Consider the following 19,311-nt stretch of genomic DNA (forward strand, 5'->3'; position numbering starts at 1 on the left):
GAATAAGAACCCATCATGATAATTAACATGTTTCTATTCCTGTTCTTTTAATTAATACAATAGTTTCAAAATGACCAGTAAATTACATGGAGATTGCACTTGACAAGTTGTTCAAAAATCAAGTTAGTGAAGCACTTACTGAATGATTTTCCTATTAAATTCAGGAACATAAAGTGACTAATTTTGTTTGCTGGATCCTAATCCCAATTTCCCCTACTTTCTCCCCTGTCAAAAATCCAAAGGCGTTCTAAGATAAAAGGCACATCAAATCACATTCAGAAAGGTGACTCAAGGAGTTTTCCAAGTGATAGGTTTTAAGAAGCCCCAGATAGGGCAGTGTTAGAAAGGTAGAGAGGTTCGTGGAGAAATTCTAATGCTTGGTGTCTAGATAGAAGAAGCCATTGTTATCAATGAAAAATGATGAAATCTGCTTTTCTCTCCTCAGATGCTGCCAGGCCTGCTGAGTTTCTCCAGCATTTTCTGTTTTTGTTTCTAACCTTCAGCATCCACAGCTGGTTTATGTAAGGCAAAGATGGGAGTGCAAACAAAGACCAGAATTTGAGGATTGCAGAGTTCTCAGAGAGTTGTAGATGGTCACTAGTATCTGGAGAAGGTTGACCTGGAGGGATTTTGACAAAAGGATAAAAATTTTAAATTTGAGGTTTTACTCATTGAGTCAGAGTTGTACTGCATGGAAACAAACCCTTCGGTCTAACTTGTCCATGTAATATCCGAAACTAATCTAGTCCCATTTGCCAGTATTTGGCCCATATCATTGCTAAAGCCTCGCTGTGTCATAGAGTCCTATGGCACTGAGACAGGCCCTTTGGCCCAACCTAATCCATGTCGATCAAAATGTCCATCCACACTAACCCCATTTCCTTGCTTATGGCCCATATCCCTTTAAACCTTTCCTATCTGTGTAATTGTACAAATGTCTTTTAAATGTTGTTAATGTATCCACCTCAAGCACTTCCACTGACAGCTCATTCCATATGCGTACCACTGTCTGTGTAAAATTGTTGCCCCTCAGGTTCCCTTTTATTCTTTCCCCTCTAACCTTAAACTGATGCCACGTAGTCCTTGATTCCCCAACCCTGGGGCAAAGAATGAGTGCATTCATCCTAACCATGCCTTTCACAATCTTATGCACTTCTATAAGATTCTCCCTCTGTCTCTTATATTCTGAAGAAAAAAGCTCTAGATTATCCAACCTCTCCCTATGACTCAGACTGGTGAGTCCTGGCAACATCCTTATAAATTTCTTCTGCACTCATTCCAGTTTGATAACATCCTTCCCATAGTAAGTTGACCAAAACTGAATAGGATACTCCAAGTATGGCCTCACCAATGTCCGGTACAACTGCAACATAACTTCCCAACTTCTATGCTCAGTGCCCTGACTGATGAAGGCCAGTGTGCCAAAAGCCTTCTTCACTGCCCTGTCTACCTGTGACTCCACTTTCAGAGAATCGTCGACTTGAACTCCATGTGATCAAACGTAGATCATCGATCATAGGAATTTTGTAGATTAGCATTATTATTAGTATCATTAGTGTACGCAAATAGTTGAACAGAAACATAGCAATCCAATATTAATGAATTAAGCAGTCAACAGTACTTTTTTTTCATTAAACAAGAGGGTACAGCTATTTCAGTGACACATTGATAGATTATTGATAGACATGTTGTTGTGTAAGTTCACTGCATGGGAGCATTCTAGAACAATTTTTGGATAACTTTGATTGTGGTATTTCCTTTCAATTCATTCCTTTGCTTTTCATTTTACAGGTATTTGCTTATGTTCACCAACTGCCGACCTCCTTTACTCTGAAGTTTATTTCAGTCTTTCACTTTTCACCGACTCCCCTTTCCACATTTTCTTCATTGGAGGATAGCTGATGTATTTTAGATGACTTGATGTTAAGAAAAATGGAACACATGAGTTAAAATTCATAATAAATTTTAATAAGCCACATTAGCTTTTCCCCTCACTGGTGTAACTGAATCTAGTTAATTAGGCGAAAGTGAGGACTGCAAATATTGGCGATTAAGAGTCGAGAGTGCGGTGCTGGAAAAGCACAGCAGGTCAGGCAGCATCCGAGGAACAGAAAATCAACGTTTCATCATCCTGATGAAGGGATTTTTGCCCGAAACGTTGATTTTCTTGCTCCTCAGATGCTGCCTGACCTGCTGTGCTTTTCCAGCATCACACTCTCGACTCTGGGACGAGTTAATGCCAGGAGTTGGCTGTTTGTCACCACCTAGTGGCTATTGTTAGGGAACTTCTATTTAAATTAGAAATCATTAGATCAGCCGTGCCAGAGACAAACGGTGCAGTAACAAAACTTTTGGAAATGTGTTTTTGTATGGAATCTTTTGAACTTGCTTCAAAGTGGTAGAATCCTGTTTTATATCATCAAATAAAATTCTTTGCAGTGTCCTTTATATGAATTTTTTCTTATGGCAATATCCAGTCAACTGTCTTGGAGAAACCAAACTAGCAGACTACGCATTTAAAATAATCAGAACATCAACAACCGCTGGATTTATGGTTGTAGATAATTCATGCATTGACTGCTAATTTGACCACCAAATTAATTAATGTAGGCAAATGAATAATGTCCTTATCATTGTAGAGGGGTTTCAGATATTATTAACAACCTGATCAGATATGTTATCACACACATCTGGAGCAAGTGGGACCTGAACTCTCAGGTCCCCTAACTTCAAAGGTATAGACACCACCACAAGAATTCTAATGTAGGTTTTTAAAGACTTTACTCTGATGTAAAGCATCTGTAACATCACAGTGTAAGCGAAATTAATTAATGACTCTCAGAGGTTAGTGTGCAATATGTTTCAGACATGATTTGCAATCATATCGTCAGGCCCAGTATAGTATGAATTTTCAGCTAATGCTTTTAACAGAGTCTATGTTCCCAACGCAGGAGAGAGGGTGCTGCCATTAATTATAGCCACCCTGATATATCCGCACATGTGCAATTATACCCCTGATGTATACCAATATGACGTGACTTGTCAAGCCACAATGTTTCCCCCTTGTCAATTTACATTTGATAATTTGAATGTGTGCTTAAACCAGGCCTTTAAACACACAATCTGCTGGCCTAACATCAAGTGAGGGAGTGAAATAATAGCTGGAAACATTAAATCATTTTCTAAAACTGCTGCTTACGAAGGGTAGCGGACAGGTGCTTTCTACAGCCTGTCTGAAACACCAAAGCCATAGAGTCATAAAGCATGGAAAAAGCCACTCCAACCCTGTTTCAAACTAAACTAGTCTCACCTTACTGCACTTGGCCCATATCCTCTAAACCTTTCCTATCCATGTACTCATTCAAATGTCTTTTAAAGTTGCAACTGTACCTGCATCCACCACAAATCACTCTGTGTAAAAAAGTTGCCCCTCATCTCCTTTTTAAAGCTTTCTCCTCTCACCATAAAAATATGCCCTCTAGCTTTGATCTCCCCTACCCTAGAGAAAAGAATTTTGTCATTCACTTTACCTATGCCGCGCAAGATTTTATAAAATTCAAGAAGGTCACCCCTCAATCACCCGCTCTCCAGTAACAAAAGACCCAGCCCTTCCAGACTATTTTTATATCTCAAACCCTCCATTCCCAGCAACATACTTATCAATCTTTTCTGAACACTCTCCAGTTTAATAATATCCTTCCCATAACAGGGCAACCTGACCTACACACAGTACTGGGTGGCATAATGGCTCACACTGCTGCTTTACAGCACTGGGGACCTAGGTTCAATTCTACTCTGGGGTGACTATCTGTGTGGAGTTTGCACATTCTCCCCGTGTCTGTGGGAGTTTCCTTCAGGTGCTCCGGTTCCCTCCCACAGGCCACAGATGTGCAGGTTAGGTGGATTGGCCATGCTAAATTGCCCATAGTTTCCAGTGATGTGTAAGTTAAATGGATTAGCCATGGGAAATGCAGAATTACAGGGATAGTGTAGGTGGGATGCTCATTGGAGGATTGGTGTGGAGTTGATGGGCTGAATGGCCTGCTTCCACACTGTAGGGATCCTGTTCTATCATGCTGCAGAAGCCTTACCACTGTCCTATACAACTTTAACATGACCTCCCAACTCCTTTATTCAAAGGTCTGAGCAATGAAGACAAGAATGCTAAGTGCCTTCTCAACCATCCTGTCTACCTGTGACACAAATTTCAAAGAATTATGTACCTGAACCCCTCGGTGTCTCTGTTCTGCAACACGACCCAGGGCTCTACCATTCTCTACGGCAATAGGAAAACAATGTTAAACTTATTCTGAGTGATCTAAAGCCATTCTACCCAAATGTATTCCTCTAGCCCTGATGTTCACTTTATGTTCACTTACAGTTACTTGTAGGTGTGTGTTTAAAAGCAATATCTGACTGTGTGCATGAATATACAGTGCTCTATCTAGTGGCAGCATTGGCCTCAATGCAGTTTACTTTTAACAACTTGGACACAAACAGTTCGTTAAAATTGCTACTGCAAATTATGATATTTGAGTTACATTCGGTATCAAGTCTCAGTCGAATACTAAACTGGATATGCAAATTCACAGTAATCCAGGATATTCACACACTCTGTGTATTAAGGATGGGCCAACCTAAATTTTCAGACTGCCTGGCTCCATGTTTCATACTACATAAAAGAGAAGACCTAAACACTTGGCAAAAAAAAAAGCCCCGTAGATGCTGGAAATCAGAAACAAAAACAGAAAGTGCTGGAGAAACTCAGCAAGCCTGGCAGCATCTATGAGAGAAAGCAGAGTTAACTTTCAGATCCAGTAACCCTTCTTGGGATCTGAAGAACCGTTCTGAAGGAGGATCACTGGACCCAAAATGTTAACTCTGCTTTCTCTCCACAGATGCTGCTAGACCTGTTGAGTTTCTTCAGCACTTTCTGTTTTTGTTTCAAAACACTTGGGAAGTGAATAGCCACCAAGAACTCCCTATTGTATCACAATGGCTTTCTACATTCAAATAAGACATTATAGACTTGAGAAGTGTTAACCCACAGCACAGTAATCAGCATGAACACTACTCTTTAATTGAAAGAGACCTTGAACATAGAAAAAGCTATGTAGAGACAGTCATGTTTTCTTTATCTATTCAAAACATCAGCCAGATGTGCTTGCAGAGAGATGCAGCAAAGATATTTGTTCAGCCAGTCTGTGAACAGGACTCAGAAGCAAGCTACAAAGCATCAGGCAGCCAAAGTACATAACCAGTACCAGTTTAAAGTTTACTTGAAAACCAATCCCTATAAGAAACCTCACAACTTGCCATGGATCAGTCACTTAGTAAGACACTCATTTCAAGTTTCAAATATGGAAATCATCCAAACTTTCACAAATCATCTACGGGGGTGAACGAAATATCAGGAATCAGAGACTGAGTTACCATAATTGGTAAAAGTACCAGTATTGAGTCTTTGTGTGTGAGCGCATCTATAGGAACAAATGTATGAGACATTTCAGTAATACAAAGTAAATGTGTGGGAATGAAAAACCTTCTTTATGTTAAGACTCATAAAAGCTTAAAGCTTTAAATTAAATACATACATCAAGGGTAAACAAAAAGAGTCTCTTTCATATAAAACAATTGGTCACAAGCAATTATACAGTGTATACATTCTGTACATGACAATGTCTGTTATGTTTTATGACAAAACAGCAAAACATACAAGTAGATATCAAAGGGATAGCTTGATTTTTGTGTATCACATTCGACCTCTTTTAGTGAGACTGTTATAGTCAGCAATTTATTTTAGAACTCCAACAGTTGTCATATTGACACCATTTGCATTTTCTTGAGTGTTGTTAATTTGCAAATGTAATGCTACTGGTGGAACCGATTTGACATAGTTAGTGACCCTGACAGTGTGGGAACTGAGTTTACACCAATAAGACCACTAATGGTTGAGTAAGGTTTTTCAAAAAAATAACTGAGAACAAAATCTAGAAATGCTAATAGTCAGTCTGCAGTGATGTCACTGAACTAGTTGATCATGGTCTTGACTAAAACACTACCATTACTGGGTTTCTCACTCCTGTTTACTCAACCTCCTCCTGGAAATGGCATGGACCACTGGATAACTAGTGGAGACAGGATTGTGATTGCCTTTGCTGATCATTCACACGGTCTACTGACAGTTGTTATTCGTCTCATTTCATAGCCATGAACATTTGAGGAATATATTAGAAGAAATCTAGCAACATTTACCGGAGAAGACATTAAATCTCCATGGAAAGAAGGGTGAAGAAAATTGGTAATCAGTTCTTAAATAGGTCAAAAATGATAGCCATTTGTATTTTAAAACTGTACTTATTTTAACTTTGTAACTTAATTCATTTTCCAGGAGTCCAGCTTGTATCATCAATGGAAGAGAGTATGATGGATATTCTAGACAATTACATTTAATATTATAGCATAGCTTTACTTCACCTGTGTTCAAGGTTTAAGATATATTATTCTTATTATGTAGGAACTTGGATTCTAGAGTATAAGGAAAGTGCTGTGAAGGTCTGATATTTGTCTTTAAAAGGTCAGAAAGTCATTTGGAAGAGTGAACTGAATACATCCTTGAAAAGAAATCATGTGATTTGAGTTAAATTACTCAACAAACTACCTGGTGTGATATTTACTGCTTATTGTTGATTTGAATTCTTAATGACCCACAGAAAGACAGGTGGCCAGGCGTCAGAGGTAGGTTCAGTTTAGAATACTAACTGAAGTTTAGTTTTTGGCAGACTCCAGGCACACAGAACTGCAAAGAAGTCCTTAGCTGTTTTAGAAGCTTCTAAGTATTAAAGTCTGTGAGTTACGTTATCGGTAAGTCTCAGGGAGATACAGAGAGAATTATATCCAGTTAACATTGCTGAAAGTTGCAAAAAAATGCTTGCAATCTAGTAAAATATTTTAAATTAAGATAGGAGTGATACTCCATTGGGGTTGAGTGTCAGTAAAAGATATTGCTGGGGAAATAATGAATCTTTATTTTTGCTGTTTATGTTAAAATCTCTCAACATTGTCTTTATATATTTTATTTCTTTTGTGAAATAAACTGATGTGCTTTTCTTAAAAGTTCATTGGCAGTCTCATATAAATATATTTGGTGACTGGCCACCACAGTAACCACATTGCAAAAACAAAGGACAAGTTTCACTCTTGTTTCTGACTTGTCCGCTAATACCATGAACTGGGATCATAGCACATTGACCAGCAATCATTCAAATCCAGTTTATAGGTATAAATTGGGCACAATGGTAACAATCTACCCAGTGAGTCAGTAAAGGATAAAGTCCCACTTCAGAAATGTGAGCATATAACGCATACTGACAGCAATGTAGTGTAGAAGGGATGCTCCGCAGCTGGGAGGTACAAGTGCTATATGAAGGCAATCAAATGATCTTATGACACTACTTGAAATAGAGAAGGGAACTTCACCCCTTCCAACCAACACACAAAAACAGGTATCTAACAGGTTAGATTCCCTACAGTGTGGAAACAGGCCCTTCAGCCCAACAAGTCCACACCGACCCTCTGAAGAGCAACCCACCCAGATCCATTCCCCTACATTTATGTCTGACTAATGCACCTAACACTACAGGCAATTTAGCATCGCTAATTCACCTAACCTGCACCAACTTTGGACTGTGAGATGAAACCCACGCAGACACGGGGAGAATGTGCAATCTCCACACAGACAGTTGCCCAAGGCAGGAATTGAACCCAGATCCCTGGCACTGTGAGGCAGCAGTGCTAACCGCTGAACCACCATGCCACCCTTCATATTTCATTGCAGTTTGTGGTAACTTTTTATAAATCAACTGACTGCTGCATTTCCTACAACAGTTACTTTATTTTGAAAAAGAAAGATAACTCTAAGCATTTCAGATCATCTTGAATTTGCAAAACATGCAAATTGAATCATTTTCTATTTTGATACTGACACACCAATCACGCTAACTTACATATGCCCACCCTCAGAAATACAATATGCATAGGGACATAGGAGCAGGAATAAACAATTCAACCCACTCTGCCACTCTAGATTGTGGCTGATCATCTACTTAAACACCATTTTCCTGCATGATTCCCATATCATTTGCTCTGTGAAGTTCAGAAATGTATTGGTTTCTACCTTAAATATACTCAACGAGAGATCTTTCACTGCCTTCTGGTGTAAACAAATTCAACCGATTCTTGTGATGTGCTAGTTGAGTTCAATACTAGCAACAGCATTAAGGCCTTGTGATATGTAAGGTATCATAGGGTTATGAAGCATGGAAACAGACTCTTCAGTCCAAATCACCCACACTGACCAGACATCCCAATCTGACCTAATCACACTTGCCAGCATTTGGCCCATATCTCTCTAAACCCTTCGTATTTGCATATCCATCCAAGGTGCCTTTTAAGTGTCATTATTCTACCTGCTTCCATCACTTCCTCTGGCAGCTCATTCCATACACATGTTACTCAAGTCCTTTTTAAATCTTTTCCCTTTCTCATTAACTTTATGGCCTCTAGTTTTTGACACCTCCACCCTTGGAAAAAACCTTGTCTGTTCACCTAATGATTTTATACACCTCTATAACATCATCCTTCTGTCTCTGATGCTCCATGGAAAAAAGCCCTAGCCTATTTAGTCTGGCCCTATAGCTCAAATCCTCCATACCTGGCAACATCCTTGTAAATCTTTTTTCTACCCTCTCAAGCTTAACAACATCCTTCCTTTCGAAGGGAGACCAGAAATGTATGCAGTATGTCAAAAGTAGTCTGACCAATGACCTGTACAGCTATAGCATGACATCCCAACTCTGATACTTAATGATATGACAATGAAGGCAAGCATGCCAAATGCCTTCTTCAGCCAGTGACTATCTACCTGTGACTCCATTTTCAAGAAACTATGCACCTGTATTCCTTGGTCTCTTTGTTCGGCAACTCACCCCAGGGCCATACCATGAACAGTATAAGCACTATCAGTTTTGGTAAGTGCCTTAACAAAATGCAACACCTCATATTTATCCATATTAAAGTCCCTCTGCCACTCCTAGGCCCATTGGCCGGCTGATCAAAATCCAGTTGTACTCTGAACTCGGTTTTGCTTCATGTGGTGCTCTTTTGCACTTTCCCATTTGCAATGGGAGTGTGAACATCAAGAAAATAGTTCAGTAAATTGACCTTCTGTGATTTGGGGTCAGCTACAGTTGCAAACCCTTTTTGCAACTATCAGACCCATCTCAGATCTCCACGTGAAACCCAAACCCAATATAAATCCAAACAATAAATGTGTGAAGTGCAAGTTCTACTGATTCCCCTAACCACTCATACCATTTCTTTGGATTCCAGAAGATTTCCTCCTTAAATGCCAATTGCAGGGGTAGAGGACCATTCAATCACAACTAGTTAACATGGCAACTGTAAGTTACAGTCAGAAAATACCCAAGACCAGTAAACTCCCACATTATCGCATCCTGCGCATTTTACCTCCAACTGCTTGATTCAATTAATTCAAGTCCTCCAGTAATTCAATTCATTTTAGCATCAGGAACTCTCTTGTGTGTTTTATTTATGTTGTTGCTTTTAAATTATTAGAAAAATTCAATTTTATTGAGTACAATACTGCCTTTGAACCTTCATGATTATAATGTGCATAGAATATAAAGTCACTAAAGTGTATTTGCACTGAGGTTGCGGGTATTGGGAAGTACAAATGCTGCTAGAAGCATGGTCTATTTACAATGTGGTTTTATTCACTGTTGATGTAATTTGATAATAAAGAAGAAATGCAAAGATCTGAGCAGCCCAATAACAAGTATATGTTTCATTTACTCTTCCTTTTCTTCACCATGTGTGATGATGTAGCAGAGAGATTTGTAATCCAAGTTGCCTGCACCATCAATGGGAGAAGACTGAAACATCTGGTCAACCTACAGTACATGAGAATGAAAAAAAAACACAGATAGGGATGGACAAATCTTACACGCAGTTGTACACACTACAATTGTAACTTGCGTGGAGTACAGAAAAAAACACTCCATTATTATAAGGAAATATGATATTCATACTGACACAATCTGGATTGTTACAGATAACCAGACCAAATACAAAGGATGTAATAGGTTTATGTGCAAATTGATTGCATATGTATTATTATGATGTACATACTTCATACATAGCTAAAGTAATTACTAACTTATGTATTTTTAAAAAAAACCTCTACCAGAGTTGATGTAATCATCACAATTTTCATGCATTATCGAAGAACAATACATCACGTTTGAATTACTGAAGGCTATTTTATAAAATCTGCAAAATTTAGAACTTGTTCCATTTGTAGGACTGGAGTGTGAATAGACTGTCATGTCCACATTGCATTCATCTCAGTATGTATGCTACTGCTCCAGGTTAACAAGTACACAAGCAACTGTACATCTGTCAAAGAAAACGCCTTAAATTAAGTTCTTATACAAACCTCTCCAACCGTGAATTTGTCAGCTTGAGTCATCAGCATATGTTTTAGTCTGCAGATGTGGGAAAAAAAATAACACAAGTGAAACATCAGAAGCTGCATAATAAAAGGAAATGGTAAAACTTCAAAGCATCAGCAAAAACACTAGAAAAGTAGAAATAGCACATACTCATCTTTGTTGATGCATCCTTTGCCTTCGGGATCAAACATTTTAAATGCATTTAATATCGCCTCTTCTGGATCAGACCCTGTATTTAATGAAATTAAATCATAGTTTGGTCACGGTTCACAAGGAAAGGAGTGAAAAGCAAGAAGTAGTCAAAAACATACCATGTAACTTTTCTCCAAATAGATTTAAAAACATGGTGAAGTTAATTGGACCAGTAGCTTCACGTAACATGGATTCTAATTCATCATCTTTGACATGGAGTTTGCCTGAAAAAGAAAAAAAGTCAGAGATGTGATGAGACTTGTAAAGTGAATCTCTCCTGGTTCTCCCAACGTAGCACCAAACTGTTTTTGAGCAAGATACATCTTCACCTTGACCATTATCCAGATAATTTCCACTGAATTCTTAATTAGATTTATCAATGCATCTCACAGTTATGGCTCCCAATCCAAGTAAATCAATTGCCTGTGCACATTTCCTGTAAATTGTTTTCTACACATTTTTGCATATCTACCTCTGATCTTAGGTTCTCTGGTTTGCCTGGGATAACATCACCAACACCATGCATAATTTGTAAGTATTTCACTCTTAAATGTCTTCCTTCTATACTTCTAATTAATTGTGTTTACATTTGAGATCAGTTATGTCCTATTATCCTTATGTTGTGTACAAATCTTTTATGATGTGCTGACCATAACATTGTTGTATCTGTGGACTAATATTCTGTAGTTTCTTTAAACAAAAGTCCCATCACAAGGTAACCTGTTTGTAGTTCCTGATTTCTTTCTGCTAATTCTATTTTATTTAAATAGATAATTGCTTAAGCTGCTGGAGGTGCCTTTTGGACAAGATATCAAATCAAGGTCATGTTCACTTCAATAGTTGAAGGAATGTTAAATACACTCACAGTATTCACAAGATATCATGATCAGCATCCATCCCACAACCAATTTCACTTAAGTAAGTCAGAGGATCATGCATCTTTTCTGCAACTTGGGATGCCAGAGTACATGCTATCTGCAGCAATGTTAACCTAGTGGTGAAATGGTAATGACACTAAGTAAGCAACGCAGGGACCCAGATTGATGTTCTGAGGATGTGGGTTCAAATTTCACAAAAAAAAATTGATCAATTCAAACTCTGAAGTTAATAATGGTGACTATGAAACTATCATTAATTGGTGTTAAAAAACCCCATCTGGTTTGAGGAACAGAAGCCAGTCAACATTATATGGTCTGGACAATTTGCCACTTCAGATCCACAACAACAGGGTTGACTTTTAACTATCCACTGAAACAGTTTAGTAAGCCACTCGATTCAAAGGAAATTAGAGATGGGCAAAAAGTACTGGCCTTGCTGGTGATGACAACATCCCATCAAACATTCTGTGCTTTAAAGAAAAAGCAGCAATTGATAGGTTGCAATGAACATTGAAATACCTTGAAGATGTGATTAGCTGTTTCTAAAATGAAAGTTCCATCTTTTCCCTAATAGCTGAAATACTCAGTTAGAAACTAGTCTACCATGGTGAGTTTATTAATTAAAACAGCTGCAGAAAGTCACCACTGGACTTCATTTGCCAATGGCTGGAGTACCACTAAGATTGTAGCTACTGATAGTAGGTGGGATAATTAATCTATTTATTGACAGATCTTTTGAGTATACTGAGACATTCAAATATTTACAGACTATTCTTCAGCTGCAGCGAAGATGTTAAGCTTCATGCAGGTAATGCTTCCAAATTCAGTCTCCAGCCATCAAGTGGCCATCACAGTTGGATTGCCACTTCTTTCACGTCTTTCTTATATTCGTACTGAGTTCCATGTTTTGAGCTGAGAATTCTAATTTCAGCTCGTTCAGAAATGTGGAGCGGAGCTGACATCACCACAGATCCCCACCATGGTGCGGAATATTCAGAGGACGTTACGTCACGGCCCCTCTTACAGCAGTCAGTGTGCCGTGCTCTGAGACTGATATGTCCAGCAGCCCAGGCACACAATTTGACAGTTCTGCAAAAATGTACGAGAGTGTAGGATTAGAATAGCAGTTGGTTAAGAGACTAGGATAGTCCTCAGCTAAGTAAGATGCCAAGACAGAAGTATGCAGGCAATTGTTGAATTCAAAATCAATTAAATCTGAAATTAGCAACAGTGACTATGAAACTGTCATTAATTGATGTTAAAAACCCATCTGAGTCATGAATGTCATTTAGGAAAAGATGGAGTATTTGGGATAGGTTGGAGAAGTTGAGGAGTTGGAGTGGATGGTGATTGTCATAGCTGGTGCTGGGGAGGGATATCAGGGTTGGCAACAAGGGGGCATGTTGGTAGGTAAGGTGTAGTTTTCAATCCAGCAGGAAAGGGTATCATAGCCAACAGGCAATGGAGTAGTAGGCGTTGAGTGTTGAGTCTCAGGGGGGAAATAGGGGAGAGGGGTTGGTATGAGCTCCTCAAGTGGAATCATATTGGATTGGGAGCTCTGGTTGGGTTGGTAGAGATTGTCAAGTGTCCCCAGGTGTCAGGGGCGGTGTAGCTTGGGATGGGTGCCAGGTTAGTGCAGGGGATGGGGTGATAGTTACCCAGAAGCTAGATTAGATTTTTAAATTCTCCATAAAACATAGAAGCTAAAGTAGACCATTCAGTCTATCAAGTCTGCTGCTAATCAATGAATTATGGCTGATCTGAAAATCCTCAACTCCACTCTCCTGCCTGTTTATGTACCCTTCAATTTCCTTATTGATTCTGTCCATCTCAGCTTTGCATCTACTTAAATGACCCAACAGCCCTCTGTGATAAAGAATTGCACAAATTCACTATTCTCAGAAGAAATTCCTCCTCATCTGTCTTAAATGCCTAATTTTTCATAGGGTTAATAGTTATTAGGGTGACTAGTAACTTAGACCAAAGTCCTCTGAATTCCTTGATATTAGGTTTATTTTGGAGGGTTTAAGATGCAGAGGAATTCCAATCTTCAATTTTCCCAGCAATTCCCACAAACTCTGCTATATATGGGATTCTGCAATACCCCAACCGTCAAGTCTAGTGTGTGCTGTTCTATGACTGTACGACTGCCAGAATATCCAAGTGTCACATCAAATATACATTCATCATGAATACATGTAACTTTGATCAGATTTACAAGCAGTTACCCAAAGATGCATAAGTATCTTTCAGATCCTCTTTGTCAATAAAGCCATCTCTGTTCTGATCGATCAAAGTAAAGGCCTGAAAAGAAAGGGGATAACAGAATCAAAAATGGCTTCAATGGCCTGCCAAGAGCTACTTCCTTGCATTAAATGCCATCTCTTACACCTTCCTGAGACTTTTTTCTGCATTCTTAATTTCTTTCCTATGCTGGTCATGAATAATGAAGTCAACATGCACAACAGAGCTCAATGCAAAAATACAATATGTTCAATTTACATAAATATCATACACTAACATCTGCAACACCTATTGTGTACTAAACACTTCATTTGCACTGATAACCATTTAGCAACTAACCTGGAATCATCAGTCAGGGGCAGACTGACGTAAAGACAGGACAGATAATTTTTAAGATATTCTTTATACAGTGTGGTAGAGTTCCTTCAACCCATCCTGTCTCCACTGACAAACTAGGTGAGTCCCACTTTCCCCAGAGCCTTGAAGGTTAGGGCATGACATATAGGACTCGTAGTGTTAACTATTTCTCTCTCCACAGATGCTGCCAGACCTGCTGAGTTTCTCCAGCATTCTCTTTGTTTGTTTCAGACGTTCAGGATCTGCAGCATTCCTATCTGAGACAGGCTGAAGTGAACTCATTCTACAGTTTATTTCATGTTTACACTCATGTTTTACAAGTGTTGCTCTTGCAGTTCCTATTTTTTTTCAAACTGTAGCTAGAGATATAAAACAGAATGCAGTGTACATCTGACTATTACAGCCAAGCCCAAATACTGTAGATTCGAAACAGGTGTATGTATATTTTTTTAAATTAACTATTTTTTATTTCAAATACACACTTTATTCATAAGATATCCTTATATATAAGCAGTCACTGAAACAATTTGGTTCTATCCAGTAGCATTTGAAGGAAAAAAGAAGCGTTGGAGTTGGACTCTTACCAGCAAACAAACCCAAAGCATTTCTTATTTGTAAAGATTATATTTACATACATTTGAGGCACGGGTCGGGATCTGATAATTTATGCTTTTTAAAAAAATAATCAACCCGTTCAGAAATCTCTGGAGCGAGCGGGATTGGAAACAGACAATTGCATTTCTCTCTTCCCTCTTAGCTCCTTTCCTTGGCCTTGATTTCGCATGTTTAGTCATTTTTTCCCCCTGAGATTTCTCTTCACTCTTTAACACCTATGTGTTTCTCTCTGGCCCTGACATGCCCTATCCTCTCGACTTCAGACCTCCAACAGAGAGTTGCTTACTTCCTTGAATTCCTGGATTTGAGTCTGCTCAAAGCTGGAAAAGACATTGGATGAAGCTCTCTGAGCCCGTTTGGCACCGCCTTCCTTCTTTTTTGTTTTTCTGCTCGACTGCGGGGACAAAACGAATGAGAGAGAGAAAAAGTCACAAGGGTCAGAGTCACTTGCAGCAGATAGAACTGACTGTGAAGAGAGAGGAAGAAAAGAAACCCCAGAAGAGCATACACTCACCATACTTGCCTGTGATCCTTGCAAATGTGTGTGTGTGTGTTTTGGGCTGTGGTTTTTATAGTGGGTTGTCTCGAGGGATTGAGAATGTAACAGCAGCCCCAGCAAACCCCCTCGAATCTGAAAGCTGCTGGCAAGAATACTCCTTACATGGAAACATTCGACCCGACATTGAACGGGTCCCTAGTGACCGGCCGATTAAGGCATCAGCACCTGATGCAGACCATTTCTGATCTTTCACAAGAGGCATTTCAAAGTTTAATTTACCGTCAACACTTGAGAGATGAGAGTTTCTGGAAACCCGATTGTATGAGGCTTCAAAGGGTTACATGCTCTTCAACTGCCTGCCTCAGTTTTATCTCACATGTCCTTACCGTTCCTATTAAACAGCAGAGAGGCAGGCTTTGCAATGTAAAAATGGAATAAAAGACTAGAAAGCTTGCTGGAAAATAATCACATTTAAGCGCCTGATCTTTATTTTAATTAAGGATGTATCTAGCTATTACAATGGCAAAAGGTAATATAGGTATGAGCAAAACTGGTTAGAAAGCTAAAATCCTTTGAAATATTAACCACTAAAATTTGTCTATAAATAGTATTAAACGTGCGAGGCCAAAGGCCTGTTTCTATGCTGTACGTAAGTATGACTCAAGAAACAAAACCTCCTTAAGTGTTCTGTGGACCGTATGGTACAAGATACATATTCAAATTTTTGCAAAACGAAAGGGTGTCTAAAATGTTGTTTGTAGAGCTGGATTTAAGAATGATCTTAAACTGGAGGGATTGAAGGAGTTGCAGAATGGGGTGTAGTTGTTTGAAAGGTATTGGAGAGGCAGAGAGGTGATGATGGATAGATTGAAAAATAGAGTTCAGGGCTAGGCTGGCGGAGATGTATCTGTTATGTGCTTATAGTGGTTGGAAGGCATAAGATTGGGAAGTGATTTTAAACTCAAGGGTGACAATTTTACATTGAAGCAATGGGAGGTCAATAAGATCAATGAGGTGAGACGTGTTTAGTGAGCAGAAGCTAGTGTAGAAGGAGGAAAAGGTGTCATCTCTGGAGATGTTTTAGCTTTGGTTAAGTAAGCGTTGAATGAAGTAAGAGTATTTAAATTGAACTGGGTAATAGCGGAATATACTGAAAACAAAAATGCTGAAGGTCACAGCGGGTCAGGTAGCATCCATGGAGAGAAAGCAAGCTAATGTTTCAAGTTTAGATGACTCTTCATCAGGTGTTAAAATAGGTTGTGGAAGTTATTTTTGCCTATAAGCAGGTTGAGCAGGACAACGAGGGATAGTGCGTCTTGCTCATTGTCAAAGAATCCTGACAGTGTAAATAGAGGCCATTCAGTCAATTGAGTCCTCACCAACCCCCCGAAGAGCATTCCACCCAATCCCCATAATTACTATAATTAACCCACTTCGCCTGCATATTTCTGAACACTGTGGGGCAATTTAGCATGCCCATCCACATCTTTGTGACTATGGGAGGGAACCAGAGCATTCAGGAAAAACCCACACAGACACAGGGCGAGTGTACAAACTCTACTCAGGAGGTCACCCAAGGCTGGGATCAAACCTGGGTCTCTGGTGCTGTGAGGCAGCAGCACTAACCTCTGAGCCACAGTGGTATGTCAATTGTAACTTGGACAGATTCAAACAGTGTTTCAGGAAAGAAAAAGCATTGGATTTTGGCAATTACTTCAGGATCTTACACGTTTCAATCAAATTACCTCCTCCTCATCTAAGTGGATGCAAGCCTTGCTCATCAAACCTTACCTCATAAGACAAACTGCTCATTCCAGGTACTAGTCTAGTGATCCTTCTATGAATTGTCTCCAGTACATTTATATATTTCCTTAGATAAGAAGACCAATTCTATGCACAAACTTCCAAATGTGATCTCAGCAATGCCCTGTTAAACTGAAGCATAAACTTCAGTATTGTGGATTCTGGAGAGATGAAATGCAAGCACAAGTGCTAGAGAAACTTAGCAGATTTGGTAGCATCTGTGGAGAGATGAACAGAGTTAACGTATCAAATCCAAAAGCAGTCACGTTGAACTTGAAATGTTAACTTGATTCCTGATTTTCTCCAAAACCTTTTGTTTTTATTATGTAAGCATAGCATTCCTAATTTTGTATTTAATTCCTCTCACAAGAATGTTCTATTAGCTTGCCTCATTACTTTTGTGATTCATGCACTAGGTCACCCATATCCTTCTGCATTTCTTAGTTCCATAATCTCTCACTTTTTGGATATTTTGCTTATTTTTCTTTCTTCTGGCCAAAATGGATAATTTCACAGTTTCCCACATTATACTCTGTTGGTGAGATCTTTGCCCTCTCACTTATCCTATTTCTACCTCTTTGTTTATGTTCTTTTCAATGTGGTCTCATTATTGGTTTTAGACTGACTGACTAGTGATCTCAGCACAACTCACAAAATGTAAGTCTATAATCAGACGCTGATGGCCACAGAGGAATTGCAAGGAATCACTGGATCTGCCCTGTCACAAGTCCAAATCATTTCTTCAGTGCAGTTGCAACTGTCTATCAAAATTGTCTGCCACTACCGAATGCCAGTGACTTGGGATGTTCAGAAATGACCAAGCATTGACAAATTCCAAATACAGTGAATGATTTGTCAGATGAGTCACTATGCAAATATAATGTATTAAGTGAGCAACTAAATCAAAACACATTAATTTTTTGTAAGGCTACTTATCCTTGGTTCACCAATATTAACAAACACAATAACTAAAGTTGTGTTTATATACCATAGTACTTTGATTAGATTACTTACAGTGTGGAAACAGGCCCTTCGGCCCAACAAGTACACACCGCCCCGCCGAAGCGTAACCCACCCATACCCCTACATCTACATCTACATCTACCCCTTACCTAACACTACGGGCAATTTAGCATGGCCAATTCACCTGACCTGCACATCTTTGGACTGTGGGAGGAAACCGGAGCACCCGGAGGAAACCCACGCAGACACGGGGAGAACGTGCAAACTCCACACAGTCAGTCCCCTGAGGTGGGAATTGAACCTGGGTCTCTGGCGCTGTGAGGCAGCAGTGCTAACCACTGTGGCACCGTGCCTCCCACAAATATGGTAGAATATCCCTGGTAGGTTTGTAGAGCATTTTCTAATCAAATTTGAAGCTGAACCACAAAAGAAGATACTAGATTGGCAACTAAAATCTTTGAAAACAAAGGTGGATTTTAAGGACCATCTTAAAGTTGGAAAAAGACACAAGTAAAGAGGTGGAAATATTTAGGGTGTTAATTTTGGAGTTTAGGGTTTAGCTGAAAACACTACAGGAAATGGCGTGATGAAAGTTAGGGAGCTGCGAAAGGCTTGATTTTGAGGAATATTCTGAGGATTGTACGGGTGGGTGAAGTTGTAGAGATAGGATGGGAGAAAGCCATGGAGCAGATTGAATATAAGTTTGAGATCTTTAAATTTCAAGTGCTGCAGAATTGGGCATCACTAAGCAGGACAGAGGAGAGAGCATGGTATGAGTTAGAATATGAGAAAAGGAATCTTTGAGGAAAGGTATAAATGCTTTCCAGCTTAGAAAATCTCCTCACACTATCTAATTGCACCTCTATCATCAACAAGAAGAATTTCACTAAATAATCTACCAAAACTAAGAATACATTTTTTTGGCACAGTGTGAAGTTGCAATGTCTGAGTTGCTGGATGACTAAGTTGCAATGGGTCACTCTGTATTGCTTTGTTTTTAACACAGTGAAGGCACATGGAGAAGAAGAGGAGGACTTTTTAACTGAAACCCAGTATGAATGAATATAGTTTATAACTGATAATTTCATCTTTGGAATGAAAAGAATCATCAGTCCGACCATAAACATAACTGAGAAGCAAAGGCAGCAAAGCTACAATGGAATATCTCAGTTTAAAAGTTAATTAGATAGTCAAACAAAAAGTCTGACTGAAATTCATATATAACATT

The 19,311-nt window shown here is 39.1% G+C and overlaps 1 protein-coding gene across 1 annotated transcript; it reads right to left on the bottom strand.

Annotated features, from left to right (window-relative positions):
• Window positions 1–9,772: 9,772 nt before the first annotated feature.
• Window positions 9,773–15,435, bottom strand: LOC140485632 (myosin light chain 5-like). The gene is made up of 7 exons (XM_072583984.1): window positions 15,333–15,435; window positions 15,105–15,212; window positions 13,831–13,906; window positions 10,844–10,948; window positions 10,683–10,761; window positions 10,517–10,565; window positions 9,773–9,971 (listed from the first exon to the last, which is right to left on the bottom strand). The coding sequence occupies exons 1-7, from the start codon at window positions 15,333–15,335 to the stop codon at window positions 9,870–9,872; spliced, it is 522 nt and encodes a 173-aa protein (XP_072440085.1). The 5' UTR covers window positions 15,336–15,435; the 3' UTR covers window positions 9,773–9,869.
• Between the last annotated feature and the right edge of the window lie 3,876 nt (window positions 15,436–19,311).

The sequence above is a fragment of the Chiloscyllium punctatum genome, chromosome 14 (genome assembly GCF_047496795.1).
Source record: "Chiloscyllium punctatum isolate Juve2018m chromosome 14, sChiPun1.3, whole genome shotgun sequence".
NCBI classification, from domain to species: domain Eukaryota; kingdom Metazoa; phylum Chordata; class Chondrichthyes; order Orectolobiformes; family Hemiscylliidae; genus Chiloscyllium; species Chiloscyllium punctatum.

Coding starts and splice junctions, on each gene's coding strand:
- LOC140485632 (XM_072583984.1), bottom strand. Junction 10,566..10,682: donor GGATGCATCAACAAAGATGA/GTATGTGCTATT, acceptor CCACATCTGCAG/ACTAAAACATATGCTGATGA. Junction 9,972..10,516: donor ACAAATTCACGGTTGGAGAG/GTTTGTATAAGA, acceptor CATGTACTGTAG/GTTGACCAGATGTTTCAGTC.